At 38.3% G+C, this 23,333-nt stretch overlaps 1 protein-coding gene and 1 pseudogene across 1 annotated transcript in view; both read left to right on the plus strand.

Moving 5' to 3' along the window:
* IFNGR1 (interferon gamma receptor 1) overlaps window positions 1-23,333 on the plus strand; it is a 31,641-nt gene that overhangs the window by 782 nt on the left and 7,526 nt on the right. The window contains exons 2-4 of the mRNA XM_016186839.2: window positions 14,280-14,394; window positions 15,860-16,023; window positions 17,882-18,054. Coding sequence (XP_016042325.2) covers window positions 14,280-14,394; window positions 15,860-16,023; window positions 17,882-18,054 — 452 coding nt within the window. The remainder of the gene's footprint in view (window positions 1-14,279; window positions 14,395-15,859; window positions 16,024-17,881; window positions 18,055-23,333) is intronic.
* Window positions 18,062-23,328, plus strand: LOC132538137 (inositol monophosphatase 2-like; annotated as a pseudogene).

A 23,333-nucleotide genomic window follows, 5' to 3' on the forward strand; every position in this document is an offset into this window, starting at 1 on the left:
GGTTTCTTCATTTCTTCCTGCCAACTTTTTATTTCAGTCTTCTGTTGAGACTTCCCAGGAAGCAAAGGCAGAGAATGTGCTTTTCTAAACAAATTCTAATAATCACATTTTTCAAAAGCAATGATGACCAGGAGTGCCAGAGCGGCTGTGAAACCAGCAAACCTTTCCTGCCCAAGGGATAAACCTCAGTGATCAGAAACCCTGTCAGACTTGAATATTTTCTCAGGGACCACAGGTTTAATAGCTGTCTTGGAGGATCAGACAGCCCAACCTCCTTAATGCTAGAACAGCTCTGGATCTGACCTCCTTGAGTTCTGTTAGATATGCTCAGTTCATAATTAGCTCTCATCTGGCTTGCACAAGTACTTTGTCATCCCTTAGGATGGACCGAACAGGTGCAGGGAATACAGAATCAGGAGTTCTGCAATCCTGCTTCCAAAGATCATCATTCCTAGTGTATTGCACCAATGTAACAGATTTGGGGGCGGGGTGTTCAGGACTTGGAACATTATCGTGGTGAAGCTGGGGGCGGGGGTTAGATTGTTATGTGGAAAGCTGAAAAATGTTATTTACAGATGTACAAATTATTGTATTTTACTGTCAATTATAAACCATTAATCCCCCATAAAGAAAAATTATATATGTGTATTTGTATATTACATAAATAAACAGCATATATTTTAAAACAGAATAAAACAATTTTGTTAAAAGAAAAAAATAACACACATAGAGACAATAAATAAAATTAATGATAAAAATTATGATAACAAAATTAAACCATTTGGAGGTAAAAAAAAATCATCTTTCTACAGTTCAGAGTTTTTAGGTGATGGCCACTGTAATAAGTTCTCAGCGCTATCTTGTTCACAGTAGTTTTATAAAGTAGACCCTGTTGGTCTCTCCTAAAAATTTAGATACTGTGATGTCTGCTCAATTTGTAGAAAGGGAACAGGCGAGTTGGGTTCAGTAGTTGTAGTTCTCAACTGCTCAGCAAACTGCCCCTATCTAGGGCAAGTTGGTTATAGTAAGGGCATTTGCAACACAGCTGTGTTGCAAGCTTGAATTTAACACACATTTGCTAGAAGGCAAATTAATGGGTGCCTGTCTCTGACCAAGTCAGAAAAGGCTTCATAGAGACAATGACTCCACAATTGGAAGTGGGGAGTTGTGTGTATAGAGGAAGAGGTGTGAGGCAGCAGGTTAGATTAGTAGAATCCTAATAAGTGCATTATTGCATTCTAGAATATGTGTGTGAGAGTACAAGGGCTGATAGACTAGGAGAGATAGGAGTCAGTTAATGAAGTACTTTTTCTTGTGTAAGAGCAAAGGAGAGAAATAATAGCTTTGGCTAATGTAAGCAAAAAGAAGAATTTGTGGCTCCCCTGAGCCAATAATCCGAAAAAGGACTTAAACATAAAAGTAGAAATATTTCCTGAACTTTAAGACGCTGAATAAGGAGCTCAAATATAAAAGATTGTTCAGAGATGATTGCTATGGGTAAAATTCTTACTATGGCTATTGGCAGCTTTCCATACTTGGCAGGAATCAGATGTGGATAGCTTTTGGATTTTGATGACTTGGAATTTCTTCCATTGTAGCAAAATCTCAAGGGAAGACTCTGTCTAATGCATCTTGGACCAGGTGTCAGTTCCCATGGGAAGAACTGTGTTGCAGAGTGTGGCAGTAGGGAATTTCCAGGAGAAATAATATTCTTGAAAGAAGTACAGAGGCTGAGCCAACAAAGTAATAAAGTCACTAGACTTTGTTCAAGTCAGTGGGCAGTTACTGGGTTATATTGAGAAATTACTTTAGGCAGATGCCTAATGATGCCATTAGTTTTACCAAATAGTCTGGGATTAAATTCCAAGGAGAAAGATCAGTTAGGGAACTAGATTTAAATCTATTTAATAGAAGGTAAGAGTTTAATCTATTTAGTAGAAGGTAAGGAGAAGAGAAAAGGACAGTTTGAAGAATAGTTAGATAGAGATCATCAGTAGAACTCTAACTTGGGGTTGAGAGGAAGAAAAGAATGACTCATGTTCCTGGATTGGGTAGAGGTAAACCAATGTCAGATATTTCCTTCTAAACACGGGGCCCTATGAGCTTGAGTCTCCCTGTGAGTGTACAGTTTGCAAACTTTTGAAGTTAGCAGGCCTTTGAATAGAATTCTCTAAGGGCTCACCTTCCCACCCCCCAGCAACCCCAGCATGAAAAGAAAAACTTGAGTGTTTTGTAAACATAAGTATTAGCGAGCTTTTTTTTTTAAATTATTATTTTGGTGCATTCTCAGCACATTTTGTCTAAAATTTCCAATGCCTGTCTCTAGCTTGTGTTGTATTCTCTATGTTTCTGAAGTTCAAAATGCAAAATCTCCACAAAGGGTAAAAGGAAAATCCCCACAAACAGCCCATTTCTGGCTCGAGTTCAGCTTCTCTTTCTCACCAGTCCTGGCATTTAATACACAATATGTTACTCTTATTTTCTGCTGGGTCTTATTATTTTTGTTCATCTTATGTGAGAGGGCTTGGTAGAAACAGGTAGGCAAGATATTGCAGGTACTCTCCAGAAGATCAGAGTAGTTGGGAATGTATGTGTTATAGTTACAGACTTTTGTTAATATTAAGTAAATTAGTTATATTATGATACTATTATTAGTGATTTAGCATTGGTCTACAGATCTGTTAGGTTTCAGGAATATTTTCATCCCCATACTTGGTTTATGCAGGTAACTACATCCTCCACCAAAGTTCTGTTCCTCCAACCTACCCCTTCCCTCCAAACATCTTAGTTCTCATATTTTACAAGAAAGTCTAGCTTTCTTTTTTTAAATTTTTTTATATTTATTTATTTATTTACCCTTTTGTTGCCCTTGTTGTTTTTCATTGTTGTAGTTATTACTGTTGTTGTTATTGATGTCGTCGTTGTTAGGACAGAGAGAAATGGAGAGAGGAGGGGAAGACAGAGGGGGAGAGAAAGGTAGGCACCTGCAAACCTGCTGCACCACTTGTGAAGCGACTCCCCTGCAGGTGGGGAGCTAGGGGCTCAAACTAGATCCTTAAGCCAATCCTTGCGCTTCCCGCCACCTGTGCTTAACCCACTGCGCTACAGCTGGACTCCCTAGTTTTCTTTTTTTTCTTTTTCCCTTTTTCTTTCTGCAAGTTCCTTTATATTAGCCATTTGGATTTTTCACTATTTCTCTTAGATTAATTCTTTTTAAAAAGTATTTACTTACTTTAATGAGACAGGTACAGAGTAAGAGAGACACGAGAGTACCATTCACCTCTACTTTTATGGTAATGCTGGAGATTGAACCTGGGACCTCAGAGCCTCAGGCATGAAAGTTTCTTTGCATAACCATTATGTATAAACCCAATCCTCTCCTGGATTATTTATTAACTAATTTTAGAGGCTTAAAATACTTAAGACAATGCATTTTCATTATATTTACTGAGAAAAAAATTTGTTTTCAATCTATTCAGACTTATGATTCATATGGGCTTTTTTAAAGTGGTGCTAAACATTGGAGCATGAACCATATCACTGTCTTGAGTCAATTTTTTTCATCCTTTATTTTGGAGAGATGGGAAAAAAATAGAGAAGAGACACCACAGCACTGTTCCACCATCTTTGGAACTCCAAAATGATGCTAAAACTCGAACCTAGGCCCTCCTATGGTAAAGCATTTAGCTTGGGAGCTGGGTGGTAGAGCAGCTGGTTAAGCGCACGTGTCGCAAAGCACAAGGACAGGCTTAAGGATCCAGGTTCCAGCCCTTGGCTCCCCACCTGCAAGGGGAGTCACTTCACAAGTGGTGAAGCAGGTCTGCAAGTGTCTTTCTGTCCCCCTCTGTCTTCCCCTCCTCTCTCCATTTCTCTCTGTCCTATCCAACAACGACATCAGTAATAACTACAGCAATAAAAAAGGGCAACAGAAGGAATAAATAAATAAAAATTTTAAAAGCAGCATTTTGTTCTACAAGCTGAGGTTCCTTATGAACTTTGAAAGTTCGTATTTTTATTTTGTCTAAGAAAATCTGGAGAATCAAAGAGAAAAATAACTTGAACTATATTTTAAAATTTGGTAGCATACAATAATGCAGTTGTTGAATAAACTGTAATTCCTTTTTGATTATAGAATCAAAATGAAAGTTGAACCAAAATTCAATTAGTTCCTGGTAGAAAGAAATAGTTTACTTCTAATTTTCTTACTGAGGGAGTGTTGTTTATTTCATATTACTTCACAGCATAGCAATCAGAAGTGGCACACACAGTAAAGTTCACAGTAGATATCCTGTGCAAGGACCTGGGTTCAAATAAATAAATAATATATATATTTTCCCCTCCTCAAATAAATAATATTTTCAAAATTTTATTTCAACACTTTGTTCAGATTTTTGTAAACTTCATATAATTACGATAACACAGTAAACCAGGCAGATGCTTATATAGTCATCAAAATCAGTCATCTCTAGTTTCTATTTATATTATGAAGAGGTTATTTTTTATTTTATCCCTTATTAAAACTATCACAAAATGGCTAGTGAGCCCCTCCCCCCCCCACTTCTCTCACTCTCTCTCTTTTTTGGTTATCCTCAGGGTTTCACTACTCCAGGCTATCTTTTTCAGACAGAGAGGGAGAGAGGGAAAGACACCACAGCACTGAAGCATCCCTCATTTTGGTGGGAGCCATGATAGAACATGGCCTATGCATGTCAGAGCAGGTGCAGGCATCCTGCCAAGAGAACTAGCTTGCTAGCCTATGAAGCTTTTCTTAATAAAAACAATGCAATTTTATATACTGCCAGGTCTTTAGATAATGTTTTCAAACAGTTGCTTTCTCACTGGTAAACATATATGTAACAGTTACCTCCCTCACAGCATGATTGTGATGTTTAACTGAGATAATGCATAAAGCAGTTGAGTACATTGCTTGTCCCATAGTAGATGTTTATGTATTTTAGTGATTATTACTTGATAATGTTCACCATTATTTTAAATATTAAGTTGTTTTACTTATTACTTAAAAAACTGGGGGCTGGGTGGTGGAGCACCTGGTTAAGCACATATAGTACTATGCACAAGGACCAGTGCAAGGATCCAGGTTCAAGCCCCTCTTCTCCCCACCTGATAAGCCGGGGATGCTTATCAAGTGGTGAAGCATGTTCTGAAAATGCTTATCTTTTTCTCTCCTTCCCTACCTCCTCTCCCCTCTCAATTGTTCTCTGTCCTATTGTCCAAAATGGTAGTAGGGAAAAAAAAAAAAGAAAAGAAATGGCTGCCAGGAGCAGTGGATTTGTATCACAGGCACCAACTCCCAGCAATAACCCTGGAGAAAAAATAAATTAGTAAATAGAAATCAAAAAAGTAAATAAAAAGCTGTATTGGCTTAAGACAACTTAACCCAAATCAGTTTGAGAAATTTAAGGCAGTCTCAGCTAATAGCTCATTCGCCTACATTTTCCCTATTTCTAATAGACTGAAAAGATCTCGAGTTTTGTTTTGTCTTCAATTTCTTTTTTTTTAATATTTTATTTATTTTATTTTTGAGAGAAATTCAGAGACAGAGATACACAGAGAGAAACACCAGAGCACTGCTCAACTCTGGCTTATGGTGGTGCGGGGGACTAAACCTGGGACTTAGGAGTCTCAGGCATTAGAGTCTGTTTGCATAACCATTATGCTATATCCCCCACCCTGTTTTTAATTTCTGAGCTACATTTCAAGTTAAGACTGATTAGTCCAAAGGGAAGAGAATTATTCTTAAGAAATGGTGTGGATTAAGTGAGTTTAGTTCGATTAACATTTGTTTTCATGTCAAGTAAACCCAACTAGCTGAATAAATTAGAGCAAGAATAAAATCCTTACACCACAGGTTTCATGCCTGACTTTCTGAGGCTTCAGGGTCAGCTCCCCCCCCACACACACACACACTGTAAGCCAAAACTGAGTTAAATAAATATATAAAGCCCCTCATTTCAGGTGAGAAAAGTCAGCTTTATTGGAAAAAATACTGCCTTGATGATAGTATGAATACCAGATAGAAGGATTCTAGCTAATTATAAATTCAGTGTAAACTGCTATTTGACATGTCCTCTCCCAAGAGGGGAGGAAGAAAAGTGTTTCACTTATACCTGTTTGCATTGCATCTGAGGTGATGAAGAGAGAGAAACTGAATGAGAGTAAAGAGGGGCCAGACAGTGGTGCACATGTTTAAGAACACATTACAGTGCTCATTCAAGCACTGGTGCCCACCTGCAGGGGGGAAGCTTCACAAGTGGTAGAGCAAGGTTGCAGGTGGCTCTCTGTCTCTTTCCCTCATTATCTCCTCCCTTCTCAATTTCTCTTGTCTTTATTCAATAATAAATAAAATTATTTAAAAGAGAGAGAGAGAGAGAATGATGAAACCAGAAATCCTGAATATAGCCAGGAAAAAGAGAAACCTGTAGGGATTTTAGGAATATTGACCCAGATAAGAAAGGATTATATAGAAGACAAGATAGAATTGAAATATTTTATGTTTTCACATGTAAAATTTTCATTTTCTGAAAGTGCAAGAATATATTAGGAAGTAGAAAGTAGACTTTTTCCATTAAGTTCCTAAGGTGATGATATATGATTCCTTTAAAAGCCTAGGAGTGTTGAAATGTTTTATTAAAAGCTTTTAGGGAGTTGGGCGGTAGTGCAGCTGGTTAAGTGCAGGTGGCGCAAAGCGCAAAGACCAGCGTAAGGATCCCAGTTCAAGCCCCTGGCTCCCCACCTGCAGGGGAGTCGCTTCACAAGCAGTGAATCAGGTCTGCAGGTGTCTTTCTTTCCCCCCTCTGTCTTCTTGTCCTCTCTTGATTTCTCTCTGTCCTATCCAACAACGATGACAACAATAATAACTACAACAATAAAACAACAAGAGCAACGAAAGGGAATAAATACATAAATATTAAAAAAAGCTTTTATGAGTACTTAACATTTCATTTCATGTGCAAAAATTCTCAAATTTGTCTCATTATTTATTCATCTTATTGGGTGGGGAAATATCATAATAGTTATGTAATAAACTTTCATACTTGTGGCTGTGAGGTCCCAGGTTCAATTCCCAACTCCACCATAAGCCAGTGCTGAGTTGTGTTCTGCTTTAAATATATATATATATATATATATATATATGTATATATATATTAATCTTATTTATCTTATTAACTTATATTATTATTTATTCACTTGTTTTTGTGTAGCCAGGGTCTACCACATGCAGGAGTTTGCCACTACTAGGCTAACTTTTTTAATCAGATAAAAAGACAGAGAGAAAGATACAGGTAGGCAGAAACACCATAGCATTAGAGCTTTTTCCCATTGTTGTGTTGGAGCTCAAACCTGTGTTGTAGAAATAACAAAGCACATACCCTATCTAGTGAACTTTATTTATGGTACCCAGTTCACGTTGAATCTTGAGGCTGCTGCTACTTGCTAAGAGAAAAATATAGAAAATATTAAGAAAAACTTAACATTTTATCAGTACTGAAAAATCACTCAAGAGGTAAATTTATGCTCTGAAAAAATGCAGAAATACTGATTTGATATTTGCCACATGTATTATCTATATTTCTCATTCAATTTATGATTATAGTGCAGAAAGAATTTTTTTTTGAAAACACTTAGTGTCCTGCATTGTTAATGTAATAGTGCTAAGTCTTTTTTCTCTCCCCTGAGATTTCTCATTAAGGATCTGGATGACTAAATTTGGAGTACTGATTTTTTTTTTAATTTTTATTTATAAAAAAGGAAACACTGACAGAAACCATAGGATAAGAGGGGTACAACTCCACTCAATTCCCACCACCAGTACTTACACTTGAGCTGTAGTGGCAGATGACTTACAATCCCTCAAAACAGTTGCATCATTGACACCTTTATCCTCAGTTCATTAGCTTCAATTTGTTCTTCCCCTAAATGTTGGTAAGTAGGTTGTTGAATGGCATCTGTGGAGTACATGTACTCACCCTTATACGCTATTATGTAAAATTAATAAATAACATCAGCAAAAGGCATAGATAGTTTTAGTGGTTGTGGAATGGAACACAGATGGCAACTGGTCACCATCCAAGCAGAGGAAATCTATAGATGTTCTTACAGTTTGTCCGCTTGCTTATTACTTCCTCCCCCAGTACTTATTAGAGCCTGTTCTGCCCACTTTTTTTTGATCTTTTGTGAATCCCTGTTACTGCACCTAGTGACACCATTTCATCACTTAATGATCTTCATTTTCTTTCCTGCCCTCTCACTCTATTTTTCATACTTTTGTCTCTACTAGTTTATCACAATAACAAAAACCCAGTTGGCTGTAACAAGACCAGTAGTTTTTGTCTGTACTGTAATTTACTGATTCTTCTCTCCTGTGTTTGGTTTTGTTAGCTCTTTAGCTGCTATTCCTATAGAAGTAGTTCTGAGGAACATGTTAAATAACCAGTGTTTACTCTGAGTAGTATGCACCAAGTAACCCTGAACCCATTTCTAAAAAAATAGCCTTAGTTGACATGGTTAGACTAGGACCAGGACTTAAATCACAGCTTTCAAGTGAATCAAGAATGTGATGGAAGGGAGGGGTTTCAGTGGATTTGAGTAAACAAATTGCTGCAAGATTGAGAGAGAAACTTTGAAATATTTAATACCTTAAATACTTATATATCTTCAACATGTATCTTGATATTTTCAAAATCTGAGTGACTTTGGTAGATAATTTTTATTTCATGAGATACTCTGATAGGAACTTTTATTATTTTTACTTCTGTTTCTTATTGATATAAGGTATATCTATTTTTCAGATAAATCTCTTAAGAATAGGAGTTTCGGGGAGTCGGGCTGTAGCGCAGCGGGTTAAGCACAGGTGGCGCAAAGCACAAGGACCGGGCATAAGGATCCCGGTTCGAACCCCGGCTCCCCACCTGCAGGGGAGTCGCTTCACAGGTGGTGAAGCAGGTCTGCAGGTGTCTATCTTTCTCTCCTCCTGTCTCTCTTCCCCTCCTCTCTCCATTTCTCTCTGTCCTATCCAACATCGACGACATCAACAATAATAACTACAAAATAAAACAAGGGCAACAAAAGGGAATAAATAAATAAAATAAATAAAAAATAAATTTAAAAAAAGAATAGGAGTTTCCTGTAAGAATTATTTTCATCTGAATATATAGCAATTTAAACTTCAGGTTATAATTCTGAAACTTAGTGAGAAAATTACTCATATCTATCCATTATGTGATTTTGGCAAAGACGACAATGACAGATGTCTCATAACCACATGGTTTCTCTTCTGGTAACTTTAAAACCACAGGTTACATCCTTTGATATAAATGTTTAAAAGCTTCTCTAGTCTTGTAGTAATTTCTGTGTGCCGTAATCCCCTAAAACCTCTTCCTCCTACAACCAGTCAGCTTTGATTGCTTTTGAAGCTATTTAAGTTCTGGTCCACATTTTTGTCAAGCTTTTACTTAAATATGTTTGACTTTGATTTACATTTAAAACTAACCTAATGCTTCATGAGTTGCCTGGCTAGCATGGGGGTGCCTCTTTCCAGGTGTGTACTCTCTGGGTTGGAGAGAACGCAACCAGAGCCAGCCTGGGCTGCTACTCACTCAGCGACATGAGGGAGATGACTCAGGAACCAAGCTCGTAGCGCGAAGCAGTGCAAAATCTTTATTGATCAGAGAGCCAAGGCTTTTAAAGGGCAAACCTGGAAGTGGCAAATTGGAATCGGAAATGACTAGAAAAGGGGCAGAGAAAAGCAACAGGGCTGGAAAGGTAGGAACTTCCTTAGCAGTTGTTGCGAGGGTTTTAACTGGTGGGTTAATAATGCCCTACAGGCAGGGAGGGTCTTGAGGGTAGAAAGAAGATGGATCAAAGGAATGGAATGGGTGGGAATCTTTCAGGCAAAACAATGATTATGTAGATAGGCCATAGTATCAGTAATGCAGAGTGCTTTGTGAACCCTGCCGAGCTTAACCACATCCTCACAATTTCCTGACAGTGAATCAGCTGTGGTTTTATATGATTCATTAACATATATTACATGTATGTATTTTACCACCTTAAATACTTACAATCATAAAAATATCTATCTGGATATTTGCTTTTTTATTGATTTAATATTTAATTTAATAATTAATACCCAACAAGATCGTAGGGTAAGAGGAGTACAATTCCATACAATTCCCACCACCAGAATTCTTTTTTTTGCCTCCAGGGTTATCTGGGGCTCAGTGCCTGCACCACAAATCCACTGCTCCTGCAGGCCATTTTTTCCCATTTTGTTGCCCTTGTTGTTGCGCTTGTTGTAGTTGTTATTGTTGTTATAGCTGTTGTTGTTGTTGTTGGATAGGACAAAGAGAAATCGAGAGAGGAAGGGAAGACAGAGGAGGGAGAGAAAGATACCTGCAGACCTGCTTCAATGCTTGCAAAGCGACCCCTGCAGGTGGGGAGCTGGGGGCTCAAAGGGGATCCTTACTTGGGGCCTTGCACTTTGCACCATGTGCACTTAACCCACTGCGCTACTGCCCAGCCCCCAAAAAACCACCACCAGAATTCTGTATCCCATCCCTTTCATTGGAAGCTTCCCTATTTTTTGTTACTTTGGGTTTATGGACCCAGGATCTTTATGGGGTTCAGATGGTGGGAGGTCTGGCTTCTGTAATTGCTTCTCCTAACATGGGCATTGGACGATCTACCCATACTCTCATTCTGTTTCTGTCTTTCCCTAGTAGGGTAAGACTGGAGGGGTGGGGTTCCAGGACACATTGGTGAGGTCATCTACCCAGGGAAGTCAGGTTGGTGTCATGGTAGCAACTGCAACTTGGTGGCTGAAAAGTATTAAGATGTAAAGCTGAACAAATTGTTTAATAACCAGGAATCTAAAGATAAGGATATTGCAGATGAGATTTGGGGTCATCATTTTGGAAAAAAGCTAAGAAGTCTATTTTAGGTATATTCCAAGGGGCCCATGACTTTACCAGTTTTTTCCTAAGCCTTGCAGTTAACATGCAGGTGGGCTAAAGGTATTGTCTGGGGAGACTGTGTCAGAGTTGATAAAAGGACTAGAAAACTGGATCAGAGAGGAGAGTAGCTCCCAAATATGGGAAAAATATATATAAGTACCGTTGTCGACCCCATTGATCTGATCTGGGGTCTATGTCTATTCATATTCAGCATAGGAGCCTTGTAATTTCTGTATCCCTATAGGTCTGACCTCACATCCCATGGTCATAGCTAGGAACATTCTAGGTCATTTCAGGACCCCTCTTCCTTGAGTGGCAGAGTATGTTGACCCAGCCTGTGTGGAGAGCTGTCCTGTGCACTGGATGATATTTCACAGCCTCTTCAGCTTATCATTTAGATACCAGTAACACCTACCACTACCCCTCAGTTGTGAGAACCAAAAACATCTTCACACAGGCAAAATGTCCCCTGTGGGACAAAAATCATGTCCTATTGAGAACCACTGCAATGAGAGGAATATAAGAAAGGGACAAGTGAGGATAGCAGGAGAATTTAATGATCCACAGTCAATTATTTAATAACTCCTGATTTACATTCTGCTTTGAAAAGATAAAATGTGTTAGTAATTGTAGATTTAAAGCAATGAACCAGAAGGGATGCAAATATTAGAATATTTATTTTGGGAGAAGATATAATAGGAGTTTCCCTCAACAACAAGTAAATAGCTGTATATTTAATTCTATACTTGAAAGATAAGGAAATTTTAAATAATTACATAGTGGTATAATGAGAAAAAAAGCCATATTTATTGATATCCAACCTAGGGAATGTTTTTGTATTAGAGAAGAATTCTAGACAGAAATCTAATTTATTATCATTATCTATGGAATTTTTTACAAAACTTGGTTTTCTTAGAAAAAAAATCATTAGGGAAAATAATGATTTACAAGACACTTGTCACAAATGTACAAGACATATGTCACATAGGTTTCTTACCTATTCGTTATAGGTGTCTACATACCACACTCACCACTAACAGATGATTTTCTTAACTTCCAATTTCCTCTCAACACCCTCCTGCCCCCTCCTTTTAGAATCTCTGGATCTGTTGGCGATAAACCATAACTAGTGTAAGATAGTGATGAGTTATGTTTGGAAACCTGACCAGACAATAGTGCCACTCATTTATTCATTCATCCTTTTATTCATTTAATTGTAAAAGTAGTAAAAGTAAATCATAATTAATGGACTTTTTTCTGATAGGTTGGGTTGAATGATCTTAAATTTGGGGTCATATCACTAATTCTATATATACCACCATGGATATACAAAGGAAGGAAGAGAGGAGAAAATGGAGGAAGGGAGAGAAAAAGGATGTCAGAAGGAGTAATATGTATGTGTGTTCAATTTTTCAAGGACTGCTGCATAACAGCTTTTTACATTGGTCAGGGCAAAAATGACCATTGCTATAAACTACATTATATTTTGTGCAGTGTGTTTTTATAAGACACTAAAGTGATTTCTGTTTATTCCCTCATGACTTTTCCTATTTTGCAAATGTTTTCTAAAACGGTTTTTCAAGCAAAAAAAAAGAAATACATTTTGTAAAAAAAAAAAAAAAAACTTGCATATCCCCAAAAGAAAAATATTGATGAAACTGTGTTAATGACTCTTTTAGTCTATTATTAAGCATCTATCCCTATGTTATACAAAAAATAGTGTGTAATGGCACTGGATATAGGATTGAGAGTCAGAACTGTACTTTAGAGTGATATCAGCTATCCTGGGTTAACCAGTTCTTCCCTAACCACTGACTATAAGTTATAATAGAGCTAAGTTATTATTCTTATTCTGTCTCATACTTTTTTTTCCCCTTTTGGCCAGCAGGAGCTCAGTGCCTGCACAACAAATCCACTGCTCCCAGGGCTAAGTTTTTGTTTGTTTGTTTGTTTTTTACCTTTTATTTTTCTGTTTTCTCTTTTTTCACTGAGACAGATAGAAATCGAGAAGAAAGGTAGAGATAGATGAGGAAGGGGGTGGGGGGGGAAACACCTGTAGCACAGCTTCACTGTTTATGAAGCTCATCCCCAAACCCCTGAAAGTGGAGACCAGGATTTGCGCCCAGGTCCTTGTGCTTGGTAATGTGTATGCTCTACCAGGTGTGCCACTGCCTGGCCTTAGTGCTAGATAATTCAGTGTGATTAAATAAACTGAGTTACTATGACTACAATGGGCAGTGCATTTGTATGTGAAGACTAGGGCTGGCAAAATAACGCACTTGGATAGTGTGCTGCTTTGCCATGTGTGCAACCCAGATTTGAGCTCAACTCCCACCACGTTGAAGGAAGCCTAAGTGCTATAGTTTCTCTCTCCTTTTCGGTCTATCTTTCTTTACCTCTCTGTCTCTATTTAAAAACAAACAACAATAAAACTAGCACAGGCTTCTAAAACCTGGAATATATTGCCTTATATTTGTTTTCTCCTTATAGTATATTGTTTCAGTAGATGCAATAAACCAGAATTCTATGTATTTTTCAATAATTTTTTGGGGGGGAAATTTCTAAATTTTGTTACCCTAGTGAGTTCTATGTATTTGTGTCTGTCTCTCTCAGACATAGAGGCAGAGAATAAGAGATCACAGCTTTGCATTTTTCTTTTTTGTCCTTGTTTCTTAAGTTCCACTTCTGATTGAAGTCATCTGATATTTATCCTCTTTTTAGCTTATCTTACTTAACATAATAACTTCCAGTTCTATTCAAGATGAAGCAAAGGAGATGACCTCATGAATTTTAGCAGCTGAATAGTGTTATATTGTGTGGTATAACACAACTTTTCTTAGCTATTCATCTATCATTGAGCATCTGGGGGAAACAGGAGTTGGGAGGGGGCAAGTAGGGCTTTGAGGTCTTGATTACAGTGACAGAGAAGGTCCTAAGTTGGGGATGAGAGTGTTCTGTAGACTTACCAGTGGGAAGTGAGAAATTGTACCCAAGTGTCAAGAATTGTACTTGTAAACCATTAACATTTTCTTCAGTAAAATGGAGGAAAAAGGAAAGGAAAAGGGAAAAAGAGACCATAGAAGCAAAACTTCCTTTAGTGCAGTGAGGGCCAGGCTCAAACCTGAGTTTGAGTGATGCATATGGCAAAGCAACACACTGTTCAAGTGAGCAACTTTAACTGGCCCAATTGCACTTTTCTTCAAAGGTATTATACTTACTGGATATATAGAACTTCTTATCATGAGATTTTCTGTGTTAACATTAGTTTTGTATTACTACTCATTTCACTTCTTGGATCTCTCACAGTGCCAGAACCAATGAATCTTACATTTGAGGCCTTTAACCTGAATACTGTTCTACATTGGAAATATCCAGTCATGTCTCCAACCCCAGTTTTTACTGTAGAGGTAAAAACCTACCGGTAAGTGTTAGTCTTATAACTCTTTATGTTGTTTTTTATCTATGTTAAGTCCTTGCATCATCCATAATTATTTCCTTTCATCATCCTCCCTTACCTAAAACTGTTGGTAGGCTTCCGAAAGCAGTATGAATCCAAATAAATTCTCTTTAGAATATTCTAAAGAGGAACGGAAATACAAAGCAGAATTTGACCAAGTTTGGAATATTGCACCAAAAGTAAAAAACACTGGGGTGGGGTGGGGAAGGTAGGGTAGATTTTCAGCATCACTATAGGGGGATGGGTTGGGGTATGGACACAGATCTTTTCTGATGGAAATGGTGTTACTAGACCCTTCTATTAACTTATAGTCTTATGAATCACTATTTAATCAATATAAGAGGGGAAAAAGTGAATGTCTTGAACTTTTTGATACATAGACCCCAGTTCTGAGTATGTATTCCTTCAATCTAAAAACTTAAGGTTTCAAATTGGTAACCTGATTGAATTTTAACAGTGAGAAAAAATTTTTTTAAAAAAGAATATTTTCTTGTCTCTTAGTTCATTCTGTTAGTGTTGAAATAAAGAAATATTACTAACTTCTGACATTTTAAAATCATGGCAAATAAAGCTTACAATTCTGTTGTAAAGGCAGTGATACCAGGGGCCGGGTGGTGGCACAGATTACAGTACACAAGGACTCGGGTTCAAGCTCCTGTTCCCCACCTGTAGCTTTACAAGTGGTGAAGCAGGGCTGCAGGAGTCTCTCTCCATATATTCCCTTCCTCTCAGTTTCTGATTGTCTCTATCCAGTAAATAAATAATTATAATAATTTTTTTTAAAAAAGAAGCAACGATATCATCTTACTTCCTGTGGTATATATATTGAGTAGAAATTTAAAAATTCAAAATATTTTTACAAGTGTCAAGGTCTTCTTTCAGATATATTGGATTCTATAGTTAAGTAGTGATTATCTTTGTCAATACTATCTATAGCAGACTTAAAAATTACATGCAGAACATTGTTTGTATAGATGTTATATATGTATATTTTCAATTTTTTAAATTATCTTTATTTACTTATTGGATAGAGACAGCCAGAAATTGAGAGGGAAGGGATGATAGAAAGGGAGAAGGGGGAGACACGTACGTGTAGTCCAGCTTCACCACTTGTGAAGCTTTCTCCCTGCAAGCAGGGACCAGGGACTTGAACCTGGGTCCTTGCACACTGTAATGTGTGTGCTCAACCAGGCGTGCCACTACCTGACCCTTAGATGTTATATTTTGCATTAAGTCTCTTCATCATAAAGGAATCTGTGGTACTCCTATCAAAGAGTAAGGACTTCTGTCTTTCTGTTTTCTCCATCATACTTTCATTCATCTTCTATCAGTTTCATGCTGTGAATGAAATAGAAAAAGAAAGAGATGGTTTCAGTGTGTATGTCAACAATAAATTAGCCTTATGTTTGTTTATCCCTTTTCATTTTAGCAAAGGGAAATGGATTCAGGCTTGCAGTACCTCTCATCATTATTGTGATATTTCTTCCCAAATTGATGACCCAACAGTTTCTCTCTGGGCCAGAGTTAGGGCCAGACTTGGGCAAAAAGAATCAAAATATGTAAAGTCAAAAGAATTTATTTTGTGCAGAGAAGGTAAGTAGAATATATAAATAACTTTATTTTAAATTTGAAAGTACTTATACATCTTCTGTATAGATTTGTGTTATCAGTAGCTGCTAACAATTCCCACAATTCCCAGAAAACATGGAAAGATACAGGGAGTCTAGTAAAGACTTGAGTCAAGGTTTTCATGCATGTAACATGTCTGCTCTACTGGGTCTTCCACTGCACAGCCCTGTCATGTCATTCATTCCTTTTTAAGTTACATTCACTAAGACCTTTGGCAGCTGTTACTCTGCCCTCAGCCCTCTCTCTTTCCATTAAATATTTATTTATTAATGAGAGAGAACCTGAGCATGAATTTAGCAAATAGAATACAGAAAAGTGACTCGTGGCCTCTTGCTTGAAGCTCCAAGGCTTCACCCATTTTGCAGCCTCTTGAGCCATGGTAGCTGTTCTCATTCTTCCATTCTACCTTAAGTTGTTATGACCTGTAGGAATTTAATACCAACTTTAACACATTAAAACTAGTGTGCCATATATATATATATTTTTTCAATGAGAAAAAAATATATATATATTCAATACCAGTGATTTTTCAAGTTTGCTCTTGTAGTATTCCATTCACATATTGTACCTGCTCTTTGTTCTCACTCACCTCCCAGAGTCTTCACAGCCCATTCCAATTTACTAGCATCCTACTTTGCATTTCTCATACCCTCACTTCTGGGGAAAAGAACCTTTTAGTCACTTGATGCCTCCTTTATTAGCAGTCTCTGCTTCTAGCTTCACTTCCTTCCTCATTCAGTTGTTATCTTAGTAGCTTAGCTACTCCTTTGATTCTGTTCCTGCTTTTCAGATTGTGACTATTGGACTACTTGCACAGACCTATAGCTGTGTGTCTTTTTTTTTACTCCTCAGAAGCCATACCTGTACCATACGCAAAAAGAAAAAAAAAAGTATTGGGTTGTTGGGAAAGTCACTACACATTTTTGCATAGAAAATCATGTCATGACTTTCCCAATAACCCAGTATGTTAGGCCCTATGGCTATTTGATAGATTGGTGAGTAAAAGCAGATCTGCCTGCCATCCACTAGCTGTTTAGTAAGTATGTGGAGAATCGCTAAATGGCTCACCAACAGAGCTTCAAACATCAAAGACACATAACAAATAAATGTTCACTGGTTGAATATTTTGTTCTGATTCTGACTATGAAAGTTGAATGTATTTAACAAACTTTTATACAACCTTCATATTACACATTTATCGGTGTTGGAAATGCAAAGAGTTTTGGTGTGTTCAAAAGTAAAAAGAGAGCTAGTTACCTTTTATATAACTTTTTTTTTTTTTTTTAGAAATCAAGTGTCCAAATTGATAGAATTGAAGGTAAAGAAAATTAAGTTTCTACTATGTTGTCATTTTTTTTTAATTGTCTTTATTTATTGGATAGAGACAGCCAGAAACTGAGAGGGAAGGGTGTCATAGCGAGGGAGAGGGAGGGAGACAGACTTCATCTCACGCAAAGCTTTCTTCCTGCAGGTGGGGATGGGGCCTCCAACCCAAGTCCTTGAACATTGTAACATGCACTCAATCAGGTGCGCCACCACCTGGCCGTGTTGTTGTTTAAACCAAGCTTCATGAATAAGTTTTTCTTTAAGACTGACAATAACTTTAAAGTGTTAAAAAAAAGTTTGGAAGAGACAACTTTTGCATGATAAGACTTTTTAAATTATTATTAAAGACATAGAATACATTCTAGATCTTTGTAGGACTATTTAAATGCTGTTCCACAACAAAATGCAGGGTTTTAAAAATTGAATTTGGTAATTTTATTTTTACGTTAAAACTTTAAAGTCAGTTCTAATTCTACGTTTTTATTGTTACTCCTAGGGAAAATTGGACCACCTACAGTGGATATCAGGAGAGAGAAAGACACAGTCATTACTCATATATTTGATCCCTTAATGATGGTAAATGAAGAAGAGTCAGAAGTCATCTATGATGAAGAAAAATATTGTTATACATTTTTTTATAAGTTGTATGTGGAAACAAATGAGAATGAAGTATGTGTTTCTGTTTCATCTTTTCTTTTTTAATTAGAGAGAGAGAGAGAGACCTTGTCCCACCCCACCCCCATCATCAGTCTGGCACAGGTGTTACTAGGGATCAAATTCTTGACCTTATGCTTACAAGTCTAGAGTTCCAGGTATGACTTAGTCTCTTTCTCCCTCTCCCTCTCCGTCTCCCTCTCCCTCTCCCTCTCCCTCTCCCTCTCCCTCTCCCTCTCCCTCTCCTTCTCCAGCGTACTTTTGCAAAGAGAGAGAGAGAAAGAAAACGGTACCAAAAGGTCCTCTAGTATGGCACAGGCTGGGTGTGAACCTAGGTTGCAGCATGGCAGAAATTCATCTTCAAAATGGAAATTTTTGTGTCACTAACATAAGTTGATTTTATTTTAACTAAAGTAAAATGTTTATGACTACCTGATCAAAACTCAAAGATCATAGGTTCTGGTAAGAGAAAAGAAATATCTGGGTGTGTCCAGCAGCTGCTGGCGCATGGGCTAGCGTGGGTGAGCTGGGAGCATGTGGAGGTCAGTGTTGGGGCAGCGGGAGCTCGTGGGGGTCTCAGCCACTATGATGCTTAGCGACCGGGACAAGGCAGCACCTGCGGGGGAACCCCTGGGAGGAGTGCTTCGAGGTAGTGGTGCAGGCAGGCTGTGAGCAGGACAGATCATCAGAAAAGCCCTTTCTGAGGAAAAATGTGTTTCAACAAAAACATCAGCTGCAAATCTTGTGACAGAAACATCACCTTGTGGAAGATTTGATTATTTCTGAGCTGCAGAACAAATTTCCTTCACACAGGTTCATAGCAGAAGAGACTGCCGCCGCCGGGGCCAAATGTGTGCTTACTCCCAGCCCCATCTGTGGCACCTGCAGTTTTGTGCACAGATTTCCGACTGTGGCCGTAAGCACTGGGTTTGATGTGAACCAGGAGCTTGAATTTGGAGTGACTTACCATTACACTGAGGAGCGGTTGTACACAGGCCAGCAGGGCCAGGGGTCCTTCTGCAATGGCCAGCGGCTCTAGGTCTCCGGAGAGACAGATCTCTCCAAGGCCTTGGTTCTAACAGAAATCCATCCCAAATGTGACCCTACTACTCTGAAATTATTCCTGAGCAACATGGAGAGGTTACTCCACACCAAAGCTCCTGGGGTCCAAGTGATTGGCAGCTCCACTCTGGCTTTCTGCCATCTGGCTTCAGGGGCTACAGATGCCACCGCCACAGTCAGCATCAGAGAAGCAGGAGGCATTGTGATAGACACTTCTGGTGGAACCTTGGACCTCATGTCCTACAGAGTGGTTGCTGCAGGGACTCAGGAAGTGGCCATGCTCATAGCTCAGGCCCTACAGACCATTAACTATGGGTGGAATAATGTGAAGTGACTGGAAGCACCAAACTGAGGAGAATAGATAGCCAAGGACTGGGCCTCAGCGGGCACCCTGAAGCTGCCGTGGCCCCAGACAGAAAGTGCCACGAGCAACCTGCATGTCATCTGTCTCAGAAGTTCCTCTTCACCCCAAAGGGAGGCATTATGCTAATGCACATCACTTTCTGGTCCAATGCACATCTTTCTCTGGGATTTGGTGTCTAGCTGGTTTCTCTCTGTAATCTCCCACAGCCTTTGTCTGGTTAGTAGAAGTTGTTCTCTCGGGGCCAAAACCCATCTCAGATGACGTATGTGTTGACAATGTCATCTCGATTCCTCCCATCTCTTCCCCCTACCCTGGATGCAAATCTCAGGTATTAAGACTTTAGAACTGCTGGCAAAGTGGACTTGTTCTCAGGCCCTCCCCCACGGTACTCAGTTGAATAAATCAAAATAATGACAAAAATATATATCTGAATGCTCTTAAAAGAAAGTGGTGTAGAAATCACTCAACAGGTGAACGTACTTCAGGTTTTTTTTTAATTGTTTTCCTTTTGCCTTTTTTAGCAGCACATCCCTAGTCTTAAGTTTTTCCTCCATTTTATTAGGGACTTAATGTTTTTAAAGTACAGTTGTCTACACATGGGCATAATTTCCCAGCTCCATTTGATGAGTGTCTACAAAACATTCTTACCCCCAGTTTAGGATCCCAGACTTTGCCCCGTGTTTTTCCTTTTCCGTTCCTATCTCCCAAGTTATGCCTACAAGTGAGGTCATCTCATATTCATCCCTCACGTCTTTACTCATCCCACCTAACACTGTTCCTTCGGGTTCTACTCAAAGTGAGGCTAATTGAGAATTTAGAGTTCCTTGTCTATTATCAAGGAAATTCCAGGCCTTGGTGTCACCACTACAAATCCACTGCTCCTAACAGCCATTTATTCCCCTCTTTCTTTCTTCCTTTCTTTCTTTCCTTTCTCTCTTTTTCACTTTCTCTCTTCTTTCTTTCTTTCTTTAGAGAGGACAGATAGAGAGAGAAGGGGGGCTGGGTGGTAGCACACCCAGTTGTGTGCCCACATTACCATGCACAAGGACCCAAGTTTGAGTCTCCACTCCCCACTTGTAGGAGGGAAGCTTCAGGAATGGTGAAGCAGGTCTGCAGATATCTCTCAATCTCCCCCTCTCCTCTCAATTTCATTCTGTCCTATCCAGTAAAATAGAAAGGAAAAAAATAGCCACTGGGAGCAGTGGATTCCTAGTATAACGTCTGAGCCCCAGCAATAACCCTAGTGGTAATATATATATTCATATACATATATGGATATATGTGTATGGAATTGAGAAAGAAGGGGAAGAGAGAGAAACACCTTCATACTGCTTCACCACTTGTGACGGTTCCTCTCCCCCGCCCCCTGCTAGTGGGGAGCAGGGGCTCAAAGCCAAGTCCTTGCACTTGAAAATATACGTGCTCCCTGGGATATGCCACCACCCAGCCTCCTCTTTAACCCATTTTGATGTGATTTTGGTGTATAGTTTTAAACAGTGTCCTAATTTCACTTTTCTACGTGTTGATCTTCAGTTTTCCCAGCATCATTTGAGGGAAAACTCTATCCCCCCTCCCTGCTTTAAGTGATTTTTGGTCCCTTTCTCATTTATTAAGTAGCTGTACATGTGTGGGCTCCTATCTGGGATCTTGATTCTGTTCCATCAATCCAAATGTCCATTTTTGTTGCAGTACCACAGTGTTTAAGTCACTGTTGCTTTCTAATATAAACTGAAGTTGGGGAAAAGAACCAGGAACACAAACAACAACAGAAGAAAACAAAGACAGGAAAGGGGAGGGCAAGGTAGACAGAGATACCAATGCTGGTGAACCAATACCAACTTCAAAAAGACTGTCATTAAGTATTGTAAGTCAGGCACAATATTCATCGTAGCCCAGTGATAATCTATAAGGAGATTGAACAGTTTGTCCAGAAATTTGTGTAGAACCACTAAAGAGCCATGAATTGCCAAAGTACCCCTGAAAAAAAAGGAAATAATTGGAGATATTATGCTTCCCAACTTCAGTTTGTACTACTTTAGGATTTTAACCTTTACACAGGTTTCCCTCCTCTTTAATGATAAGATATTCTTATTTGACATGTTTGATAGAGTATCAACACACACACTCGAAAACTTTCAGTGTAAATTAATGGCAATGATATTATACTATTGGGTTTGAAAAGTCATGTTGTAATTTTCTTTTTTTTATTATTTTTTATTAATGTTTTATAGTTGACAGTAAATACAATAGTTTGCACATGCATAAATAACATCATTGTGTAATTTCCTATGCAAAGCAGCAACATGACTTTTCCAAAAACCCAACATCATAGGGTTATACTACTGCTGTAATGTAACTACGTCTAATAACATCTTACAGACATTTGATTAGAGCTGTTCCTTTCCACTTGTTTTCCACATTGCTGCCATTCCTTTATTTACTTATTAGCACTAGGGTTATCCCTGGGGCTTGGTGCCTGTGTGATGACTCCACTGTTCCCACTGGCCAGCCTGTTACTTTTGCAAATTTATATATTTATTATTTTTTTGAGAGAAATCAAAAGAGAAGGAGGTAACAGAGGGAGAGAAAGACAGAGAGCACTGCTTTACTGTTCATGAAGCTTTCCCCCACAGGTGGGGACCAGGTATTTGAACTCTGGTCCTTGCATGATGTAACATGTGCACTCAACTGGGTGTGTCCACCACCATGTCCCTTTTTATTTATTTATTTTTGATACAATTAGATAGAAATAAGGAGAGCTATTATGAATTGTGCTGCTATGAACATAGGTGTACATGTATCTTTTTGGTTGGGTGTTATAGAGACCTTGGGGTATATCCCCAGGAGAGGAATTACTGGGTCATATGGAAGGTCCAGTTACAAAATAATAACCAAATTCTTTCATGACATGGCCTATAGAGCCTTCATTAGTATTATATATTTTTTTCTCTTTTTTATTTGATATGATAAAGAAATTTGGGCGAGGAGGGGGAGGAAAAGAGAGAAAGGCAGGCACCTCCAGCACTGCTTCATGAGCCATTGTTTCATGAAGTATCCCCCTCTACCAGTTAGGACTAGGGAACACTTACAATTTGACTTCTTGTAGCCTTCCCAGTAATATGTCTGCCTTTTCTTTCCAGCTTTTCTTCTCACTCATGTGTTGGTGAAGTGTTTTGTTGTTCTTACTTCCCAGCAGATACTATATACTTTTTTTTCCAAGAGTACCCTTGCCTATCTTTTATTACTCCAGCATAATTCTACCCTTTCTTCAGTATTCAACTGGTATATCATCTTCTCTTTGAATTATTTTCTGTATTGATATACTTTTTTTTTCTCTTCTCTGCTCTCCTCATTTCATGTAGCAAGCAGTCTTTTTGGTGTACTCATTACTCTCTTTTATTTTGTGTCTTCTATACTCTGTCATATGTTATTTGAGGTCTGGTAACACTGTCCTACTGCAGAATCTTTGGTTTCTAGTTCCGAAGCATCTACAAACTTCAGCTGTTTAAATAAATGACAAGTTATCAGAGATTGCTTCATAGCTTTTTAGGTATTACTTCCAAGAGATCCTATAATCTCTGCATAATACCTTTATTATTCTTCCTTAAAAAGAAGTGCTTTTATTTCACAACAACTAAGCTTCTTATACTGTATAAATAGAACATGAATATTTGTTGGTTTAACAACTAGCAGTAAGCATTCTGTAAAAAAAAAAAAAATGTTCACTATTTGGTATGAATGTTATTTTCAGACATGTTCAGCATTCATCACAGATATGTTTTCTACAAGTGTTTTATTAGAATAAACATGTAATTTTTAAAATATAGATTGAAAGGATCCATGCATGATTGTTCTCTTTTTCTCTATA

Source organism: Erinaceus europaeus, chromosome 4 (genome assembly GCF_950295315.1).
Source record: "Erinaceus europaeus chromosome 4, mEriEur2.1, whole genome shotgun sequence".
In the NCBI taxonomy this organism is placed as follows: domain Eukaryota; kingdom Metazoa; phylum Chordata; class Mammalia; order Eulipotyphla; family Erinaceidae; genus Erinaceus; species Erinaceus europaeus.